Below are 10683 nucleotides of genomic sequence, written 5' to 3'. Positions count from 1 at the left end.
GAGAGAAAATGTTTTGAGAATGATGAGGGCAATGAATGTACAAACGTGCTTTACACAATTGATGTGTATATGGATTGTGACAAGAGTTGCATGAGTCCCTAATAAAACGACTTTAAAAAAAAAGAGCATTGCCCCAACAAGGCAGAGGCCAAGGAGCCTTGTGCCCAAGGAGGCCAAGAATTAGAGAGAGGCCTGCCTGCATGCCCAGCTAAGAAGAGGCGTTCCTAACTGATCACCTGTAACTTCAACATTTTCTGATCCTGAATTGTAGCCTGGTCACTTCCCTAATACAATTCATCAGCATTGTCTCTCTGTTCCATGTGGTCACTACAATGAATTTTCAAGCCCAGATGTGAATCAGAGAGTGCTATCGGAAAGATGGCTGGTGTCAGAATTGACAATGAAGGTGGACAGCTGAAGACAGGTCTGACCTCCACCTGATAGTAATTGGCGCTGAGTTGATGTTGCGTTTGATTCTCCTTCCCCTTTGGGAAGTCAGGGAAGTTAGACACTGTTCCCACAGCATTCTTGCACCGACAAATAGCAAAGCACCTCACATATAAAATGAGATTATACAGCTCCCAAAATTAAGTGACATCAATTTCTATTACAAAAAATAGAAATGAACTTGCTTATATAACAGACGATATTTGCCATGTGTGCTGTTGTTTGTTTTACCTGCTATCTCCAGAAGTAGGTCCAAGTGACCTCCTTCCGCCACCTTCACAAATCCAACCTGGTCTCCAAATGTGTCCACGCCTTGAAAAGGCAGAATCACATGTTTTCCTCGCAGGAGTTCCTCGATGACTGGTTTTAACTCCAAAAGCGTATCAATCCCCCTGGCAGGAGATAATGTATCTTTTCACTAATGCATTAAGCAATACACCCAAACAAGAAGCAAAGTAATCAGTTGTAGAAACATAAATTAATTTTAACATTTGTTACCAATTTTAATAATTATTTTAAAGTTTAGAATACCTTCTAAATCCAGCCTATATGATTAAAACCTATACCTCTCTCACTAGCTATAAAACTATTATTAGTTTTTAAATTAAAGGCAGGAAGGAAGTGGATTAAGTTGTAACCTGGTTATAAATTTCTACTAAAGACACCCTTGCTTTCCAACACTTTAAAAAGGTCTTGTGTAGCAGATGCACCTAACGCAATGCATCATTTGCTCTTCCATGAGCAGTGTTAAAGTGTTGAAAAGCAAAGCTGTTACTCTGAGGACTAAAGTGTGCCTGATCCAAACCATGGTATTTTTAATCGCTTCATATGCATGTAAAGATTGGACAATGAATAAGGAAGACCAGCAAAGAATCAATGCATTTCAATTATGATGCTGGCGAAGAATGTTGAAAGTACCACGGACTGCCAAAAGAACAAACAGATCTGTCTTGGAAAAGTACAGCCAGAATGCTCCTTTGAGCATCAGGCTGGCGAGACTTTGTCTCATAGACTTTGGACATGTTGTCAGGAGAGACCAGACCCAAGGCAGGACGCTGTGCTTGGTAAAGCAGAGGGGCAACAAAAAAGAGGAAGGCCCCTGTCAAGAAGGATTGACACGGTGGCTGCAACAGGGGCTCAGACATGGGAACCCTTGGGAGGATGACACCAGGCCAGGCAGGGTTTTGTTCTGTTGGACACGGGTCGTCATGAGATGGAACTGACTCCGCAGCACCCAGCAAGTACAACAACTAAAGATGTGAAAGCAAACACTCTTTCATTGTTGACCAAGGAATGTCCAACTAAGAAAATACTGAATGGACCATTCAAAACAATTACTAATAATATATCCAGAGAAAGTCCCGCCCTACAAGAACTTAGATTATGTGGAAAATTCTAGATTCTTATATACAGAACTAATATCATATTTACTACTGTACTTGCAAGACACTCTCCTAAAACTGAATATACTTATAAGAGTATAATAACATTTACTATACTGTTGTTTATATGGAAAAAACTTAATGATATTCCCTCCTGAAGCTCTGGAAAACAACATTTGCTATGTCTGTTTAGGCTTTGTGATTATATAGTTTACTCCATGTTTCAAATAAATGTCTACTACATTAATGAATCAGATAGTTGGAATCTCTTGCTAACCAGAATCAGATTTTGCTATCAGGAGTACAACACTAGAGGGCAGCAATTACTCACAAAACCAAAAAGCACATTCTTTGAGTACATAGAGATGATCCACAATTTAAATTATTTTGATCAGTGATTTATTTACCAATAGTTACTTGTCAGGAGGAGTGCTGGTGGCGTAGTGGTTATGCATTGGCCTGCGAAGCGCAAGGCCCGCAGCCCGAAACCACTAGCCATTTTGCAGGAAAAAGATGAGGCTCTCTAGTCCCATCAAAAGGTACAGTGTCTGAAACCCACAGGGGCAGTTCTACCCGGACCTATGGGGTCACTGTCAGTCGGCATGGACTCGATGGCAGTGAGTTTGGTTGGGGTGGGAGTTACGTGTCAAACATGGGAAGGGGAGGAAGGTTGTGTTTTTCTGGATCTCTTTTATTCCAGTCTTCACATCAGTTTTAAAATATAACTTATTTTAATTTTGGTTTTCAGAATGGGCATAGCAAAACACACCAACCCAACAGTTGCTCCAATGACACTGAAGGCATTCTTCAAGCTGTGTAACCATGCTCACCCTACTGTTCTGAGTTGGTCCTGCCCCAGCAACATCAACTCCCTGCCCACTAAAAAAACAAATAAACAAACAACTCATAGCCAGAGAGTCTATTCTGATTCATAGCAACCCTCACAAGGCAGAGTACAACTGCCCCTTTGGGTTCCAAAGACCGCAAATCTTTGTAGGGATAGAAAGCTCCATCATCCTCCCAAGGAGTAGCTGGTGGGTTCAAACTGCTGACCTTCCGGCCTGCTGGCAGTCCATGGCACTTTCAACATTCTTCACCAACACCTTAATGCGAACACATCGACGCTTCTGTTGTCTTCCTCTTTCACTGTCCAGCTTTCGCACGCATAGGAGGAGGCTGAAAAGACCAACGCTTGGGTCGGGTGCACCTTACTTCTACAGGGGACATCCTTGCTTTGGAACACTTTAAAGATAACCTTTGGAGCAGAGTGGCTGCTGCTTCCTTAAGTGTTGATTGTGGAATGCAGGTAAAGTAAGTTCCTTGTGAGTTCAATATTTTCTCCATTTCCCATGATGCTGTCTATTGATCCAGCTGTAAGCATTTTTTCTTTACATTACATTGTAATACGTAGTGAAGGCTACAGTCTCTGGTCTTCATCTGCAAGCACCCCAAGTCTTCTCTTTCTGTAAGCAAGGTTGTGTCATCGCCAGAGTGCAACTTGTTAATGAGTCTTCCTTTAATCCTAAAGCTGCATTCCGCTGCACATAATCCAGTTTGTCAGATTTTCTGCTCAGCATACAAATTGAATGATGATGGTGAAAGGATATGACACTGACGCACACCTTTCCTGATTTAACACCAGTGTACCTTTGTTCTGTTCAAAAGACTTCCTCTTGGTTGTTCTAAAAAATTGGCATTCTATGATGCTCACCCCCACCCTCCAACCCCCCATGATTGCTGAAGAAAAAATGGGTACAAAAGCAGATGTGGGGAAGACAGAGGATGGTGCCTGGCTATTAAAAGATATAGTGTCTGGGGTCTTGAAGCCTTGAAGTTAAGCAAGCAGCCATCCAACAGTGAAGCAACAAGCCCACATGGAAGAAGCACACCAGCCGGTGTGATCATGAGGTGTCATCAAGACTGGGCAACAGGCATCAGAAGATTCACAACAAACAGTAAACAAAAAAACAAAAATGCATTGGTGAAAATGGAGGGGGGTTGGAGCAGAAACCCAAAGCCCATCTATAGACAACCCACAGAGGGGTTGCAGGGAGCGGATGAGTCAATCAGGGTGCAGTAGAGCATGAATGGGTCACACAATATACCCCTGATCCCTTGAGGCTCCTCACCCCCTGCTATCATGACCCAGTGCTGCTTATCAATCTAGACTAGACAGGAGCATGTACATAGGTATAGACAAGAGATAAAACTGACAACACATGGAACCCAGGAATAGGAATTGGAATAGAAATACAAAAAAGGGTAGGGGGAAAGAAGGGAGAAATGGGGAGGAAGGGGACATCGATTGCAATGAATGCCACATAACCAGACACCCCCATCCAGGGGGAAGAACACAGAAACCAGAGGGGAAGGGAGACAATGGTCTGTGTGAGATTTGAAAATAATTAACAATCTATCAAGGGGCCACAAGAGGGTTGATGGGGCAGGAGGAGGGAGGGGGAAAAAAGAGGAGCTGATCCCAAGGGCTCAATGGAAAGTAAATGTCTAGAAAAGAATGATGGAATATATGTACGAATATGTTGAATACAATTGATGTATGGACTGTAACAAGAGTTTTAAGAGCTCCCAATAAAATGATTTAAAAAAAAAAAAAAAGACTGCCTCTTGGACTATGTAAAGGTTCCAAAAGAAAACAAAAACGTGTTCTGAAATTCTCATTCTTCATAATGTTATCCATAGTTTTCTTATGATATACACAGTTGAATGCTTTTTCATAGTTAATAAAACAAGCAAGCATCTTTCGATATTCTCTGCTTTCAGCCAAGATCCATCTGACATCAGCAATGATGTTCCTCTTGAATCATCCACTTTGAATCATTTGAACTTCTGCCAGCTCCGTCTTTAACTGTTGCAACCATTACTGAATGATTCTCAGTTAAAATTTTGCATGCATGATATTAATGATACCGTTCAACAATTTCCACATTCTGTGAGGTCACTTTTCTTTGGAATGGGCACAAAGTTGGATGTCTTTCAGTGAGTTGGCCAAGTAGCCATCTTCCAAATTTCTTGACTAAGACTAGTGATGGCTCCTAGTGCTGCATCAGCTTGTCGAAACATTTCAATCGGTACTCGGTCAATTCCTGGAGCTGTGTGTTTCACCAACGTCTTCAGGTTGGACGTCTTCCTTCAATATCATCTATTCTTTATCATATGCTAACCCCTGAAAATGGTTGAGTTTTAAGCAGTGCCTCTTGGTATAGTGACTCTGTGTGTTCCTTCCATATATTTGATACTCCTTGCATCATTCAGTATTTTAGCCTCAGAGTCCTTCAATATTATAACTCACGACTTACATTGTTTCTTCGGTTCTTTCAGCTCAAGACGTGCTGACCACATCCTTCCTTTTTGGCTTTCTGACTTTGGGTCTTTGCACATTCCATTATAATACTCGAACTTTGTCCTCTCCAGCTACCTTTTGAAAGTTTCTGTTCTGCACTTTCACTTCATCATTTCTCCCAAGGATGCAAATTTCAGCGTTTCTTCTGACTCCATTCAGCCTCTTCTGACACCTCTTTTTGTCTATTTCTTTCTTACCTGTCTTTTTAATGACCTCTTGCTTTCTTCAGGTATAATGATCTTGATATCTTCCCACAACTCTCCGGTCTTCAATAATTATTCAATGTGTCAGATCTGTCCTGGAGGTCTTCGCAAGGTTGTGGTTAGCCTTCCGGGGGGCCTTCTTTTCATTTTTTTCAGCTTCAACCTGAACTCGCATAAAAGCAATTGATCCGTTCCAAAATCAGGCTTTGGGCTTTGTTTGGCCTGATGATATTGAACTTCACCCTCTCCTCACATGGAGTCAAGTTGACCCATTTGTATTCCATCTGGTGAGTATATGTGCACAATCATTGTTTATATTTTTGTAAAAAGTATGTGCAGCGAATAAGTCATTGGTCTTACAAAGTTTTATGTCCAACTTTGTTTCTACACCAAAGTTTTATTTTCAACTATTGATTCTTTTGGTTTCTGATTTTCACAACCCCATTGCTAGTAATTATCAACACATCTTGACTGCATGCTTTTTCAATTTCTGACTGAAGTTGATCAAATTCTTCAATTACTTCATCATGGGTTTAGTACTTGGTGCATAAGCTTGAGTAATAGCTGCATTAACCTCCTTGTAGCTGTATAGATATGATCCTATTGCAGACAAAGATATATCTTGAAATGTTCTTTTTGACGATGAATGTGATGCCATTTCTCTGGAATTTGTCATTCCTAGCATGTTAAACCATATGACTCTCTAATTCAAAATTGCCAATACCGATCCATTTTAGCTCACTAACGCCCAGGATATCAATCTCTATGCATTCTAATTCAGTTCTGACAACTTCCAATTTTCTAGATTCATACTTAGTACATTCCACATTCCAATTACTAGTGGATGTTTCCAACTGTTTCATTTCATCTTGACTCAAGTCCCATTGGCAAATAAAGGTCCTCCATGAAAGCATTGCTCTAGCCATGTCACTCGGTCTACTGTACTTTGAGAACCCAACTCTTCCTCCATTGTCTGCTACCCTGAGGGGCTCATCTTCCAGCCCCTATCACACAATGTTCCATTGCTATTCATAACTTTTCAGTAGCTAATCCCCCAGAGCACACTAACATTTTAAGTCATCCAGTACTGTTTCACCATGTCTATTTCCAAATATACTGTTGTGTAAAAGGCTAAATGCTTCAAAAACCTATGTTTTTTAAAAAGCCCACTTCATATCTGTAGCTTGATTATTAAATGGAATAAATTATACTAAAGAATACTTCTTTAGAATTCCAATGCCTCTTTGGGTTCTGCTTTGATTAGTCATACTAAAGTAATAATTTAGAAAGTACTATTCAAGAAAGACACATTACTCACATGTTCACTTCATCTTCATCTAATAACTGCATTATCAGCAAGGTGATATGAAGGGAACCATCACGCACCATTGCTGCAGCCAGTCGTTTATCTTGTTGTATTACCTTGTTTTGAAGCATCTTAACTTCATTTGTAATCTATTAGTGCACACAAAAAATAAAGATTAGATAAGTGTGGTAGTTACATAATTGCAAGTCCACTTGATAAATAAGTGTAGAGGTGAAGCCTGGGCTGTCAATCAAGACAGTCTGATGATCCCTCCCTGTGGGCGTGGCCTTCTCATGAAGATTCTGGGAACTTCCTCTCTTTCTCCCTGGAAATGGGCCACACTCTCTCTTTGCTTCACCTTCCTGCTGACAAGGCATGTGGGGCCATGCTGAGACCTGAGTGAGCCGTCCAGCAGAGACCTGTACCAGCCCCGTGATGCTTCCACCTCCATAGGATCCACAAGACTTTTCACCCACCAATTTGTTATCTTCCTGCATTCTGCATCATTGCATGTGGCTGTGTGAGTCTGAAGAGAGACATATGGACTATTATCAGACTTTTGGGCTAATATTGACTTAACCTGGGCTGTGATGTTTTCTCAATATACAATTGCTCTTTGATATAAAACTCTCTGGTTCACATATATGAGTATCACTGGATTTGTTTCTCTAGTTAATCAGGCCTAACAAGTAGATATGAAAATTTCCATTTAGAAAATCTAAATTATGAAGAAAATTTAAGAACTACCCAAATCAAAACAGTAACAGTATGATTCTTCCACCCCAAAAAAACACTTATTTTATTTGCTTGTCTACTTTTCTCAAATACCCTAGAGAATTGACTTGGAAAACTTCATATGATCGTTAAGTTTGTTGTTGTTGTTGTTGTTGTTTTACAACCACATAAAATGTATCCTTTCTAACAGTCCCCTTATTTTATAGATGAAGTTACTGACTGAGTGGGAAAGGGTCACTGATCTTTCAGAATGCTGTCCTGACAGTGACTATGCTTCTCTGTAACTATAATCTTTCCTAAAAGTGCTTTATTCTTGCCACAGAAAGGTCAAACCAGCAGATACATTCTATTTCTGTTAGAAGCAATATGTATTTGTCTCCAAGGGAATCCATCATGACCTTGAACATTTTTTAAGGCAGTACAGAAATGCCAACAGGAATGACTACTGTCATTTTTCTAGACATGTGATAAGGAGCATAAGCGCAGAAAGCGAGGAGGGGGGGGCAGAGAAGTGCAGATATAAGAGAGGACTTCACGAAGTTAGTGAGCAAACGTAATTAAAAGATAATGGAATTTTTCCATGCATTTTTTTAAGGTCCCACAAATGTTAGAAAAACCATTAAAGTTTACATCCAGCCTTGGTCACTCGGCTGTCTCCCCCTCCAGCAGCTACTTCTTTGAAACAGGAAGGGGAATGATGTCTTTTCCCACCTCCATTCCCAGTTGGACCTCAAGTGCAGTCCAATTCTAAATGTTGATGCAGTCCAATGGAGGTCCTGGAAATTACAATGCCGGATAAAATAACCGTATCAATTCTTGAGTATTATGACTATGACATAGGAAACAAGCAAACCCAAGAGACGTGTAAGCACATAGACCCTATGAGGCAACAGAATCCCATAGGAGCTCTGGTGGTGCAATGGTTAACACACTCAAGTATAAATCAAAAGACCAGTGATTTGAATCCATCAGCCACTCCTTGGGAGAAAGAGGTGGCACTGTGTTTCCAGGGGTAGTTCTTCCCTCTCCTTGTTAAGGTCATTATGAGTCAGAGCCGACATGACAGCAGCGGGTCTGGTAGCTGAGGTCTCCGCAGAGTTAGTAAGAGGGAACAAAGAAAGAGAGGAATCTAGCAGGAGAAGCAGGGTGGATTAAAGGAGAAACAGAGACAAGAAAACACTGGATCCTGAGTACAGAAATGAAGGCTCTTCTACTCCTTGAAGGCCATTTCCACTTCTTCTACCTTGCTGTCTGACCATGCCTGAATATAATATAATTTAAGCAATAGCAGAAGAAACTAACCTCTATTGTATGCTCACTAGACCTAGGCATGATTGTAAGCATTTTATATATGCTTATTGAAGACTATACAAGCTCTGCACGTCTCTAAACAATGCTATGAGGCACATATTGGTAGTACCTCTAATAAAATAAATTGAAACACAAAAAAGAAAACAAAAGATAGCTCCAAATTCATATACCTAAAAAGCAAAGAACTTGATAAATACATATGGCAAAGGGGGAGGGGGAGGCGGTGTTGGATAGGAGGGTGATGAAGAAGGTGCCAGAGAGAAAGATCCAGGAGCGTGAGAAAGAGGAGGAAAGGAGGCTGGAAAGCAGAGAAGTAAAGAAAAGAGCCAAGAGAGCTCACCAGGGGTTAGTCCATCTACTTTCAAGGCAGGCAAGAAAAGGAGAAGAAGTGTGACTAGTAACGTAAGGATGAAACATCAAGTGAGCTTTAGGAAGTCTTACTATGCAATGGAACACACTGACCCTCTTAATAAAAGCCTGCATAGTAGGTCTCTATTATTCTTCAATGGTTTTAAATTTGAATTGTGCCTGCTTCTTGCTTGGGTCAAAATTATTGCCAAGAGATTTATTGGCTATGAAATTAACATGCACGCTTTCCTTGTTTCCATCGACCATGACCGAACAGTTTCAAACTGGTCCCAAGCCCTACTTATAATACAAAATTAACCTCAAACAAAGCAAAATTTTCAAGCTAATATAATCAAGTATTATATTTCCAATTACTATTTGATAATTTATATAATTCTCTGATATCATCTTCAGATTTTTGTAAATGCTTTTTATTCCTAATTACATTTTTAAAGGTAAAAGAAAAATAGTAGTCTTCTCCATATGGCTTCAGAAAAAGATCATCAATATAATAACTAAAGACCAAAGGAAACAAATTTTTATAGTAACTGCTTAAAATCTATAAAACTACTCATGCTTAGCTATCACCACAAACCCCTGCCGTTGGCAATATTGTACAACGCATGCTTGCAAACCTAATATTATAGAGTCATACATGACACTGAGAGAAACATTTTAAACTAAAAGCTTTATTAGAATCAGATTTTGTTCATTGAGTAATACCTTTGAGTTAAAATAGTAAGCAGACACTCATCTGCTAAACATCACTCTAAGTCATATCCACTTAGAAATTATATTTGCACATCTTTCAGTGCTTCCTGACTTAAAGGATAGGAGTTCAAAGACATTAATGCTAGCATGTGTCTTCATGAGGGAAGAGAGTTACACTTAAATGCAGGATAGAAGAGCTTCTTTGACCTCTTTTTTTACCTCTTCCATAGATATTATTTGTTATATTTCTCTAACATTTCAAACTGATTGCTCCTAAATTTACTACTTCTTTAAGATTTACAAGAATTAGTACATTAAGTTGCCGCTTAGCCTTTCCTCAAAGTTGACCTCTTTTTTTTTTTACTTATACCAAGCCATGAAGAGAATTTGGAGCATTAATGATATAGCAATAACTGAAGTAAGCATAATTCTTTAAAAATAAATAACCCTAAGAAACAAGAGGGCCATACTCTGCAAAAAAACAAACAAATCTGTCTTGGAAGAAGTACAGCCAGATGTTCCTTAGAAGCAAAGATAGTGAGACTTCATCTCACACTTATACTCTGGACAAAGGACATAATGTTGGGTAAAGAGGTAGGGCAGAGAAAAAGAGGCACACCTTAACAAGATGGATTGACACAGTGGCTGCAACAATGGGTTCAAACACTCACACTTAATCATAAACCCAAGCCTAAGAACAATCAGTTCTTATGGTGTAGCCCTGTTCAGTACTTTCCCTCATGAAGCGATCCTTGAAGATACGGATCTTATAAAGTGTGGTAAAGAAATCAGATGGTACCTGGCTATCAGAAAGAAAAGTGTCTAGACTCTTAAATGCTTGTCTTAAAATAAGCAGCCATCTAAGTAAGGTGTCACCTA

General features: G+C 39.8%; 1 protein-coding gene across 1 annotated transcript in view; it reads right to left on the bottom strand.

The window, feature by feature from the left end:
• LOC101660449 (A-kinase anchor protein 7) overlaps positions 1–10683 on the bottom strand; it is an 84025-nt gene that overhangs the window by 59758 nt on the left and 13584 nt on the right. Inside the window, exons 3-4 of the mRNA XM_045294307.1 lie at positions 6712–6848; positions 679–839 (exon numbers count right to left, since the gene is read on the bottom strand). Coding sequence (XP_045150242.1) covers positions 679–839; positions 6712–6848 — 298 coding nt within the window. The remainder of the gene's footprint in view (positions 1–678; positions 840–6711; positions 6849–10683) is intronic.

This window comes from Echinops telfairi, unplaced genomic scaffold (assembly GCF_000313985.2).
Source record: "Echinops telfairi isolate 266 unplaced genomic scaffold, ASM31398v2 ScPeMD7_3533;HRSCAF=4204_0, whole genome shotgun sequence".
Taxonomy (NCBI): Eukaryota; Metazoa; Chordata; class Mammalia; order Afrosoricida; family Tenrecidae; genus Echinops; species Echinops telfairi.
The sequence above is the reverse complement of the archived record's forward strand: the minus strand, read 5'-3'. Positions and strand labels throughout refer to the sequence as shown.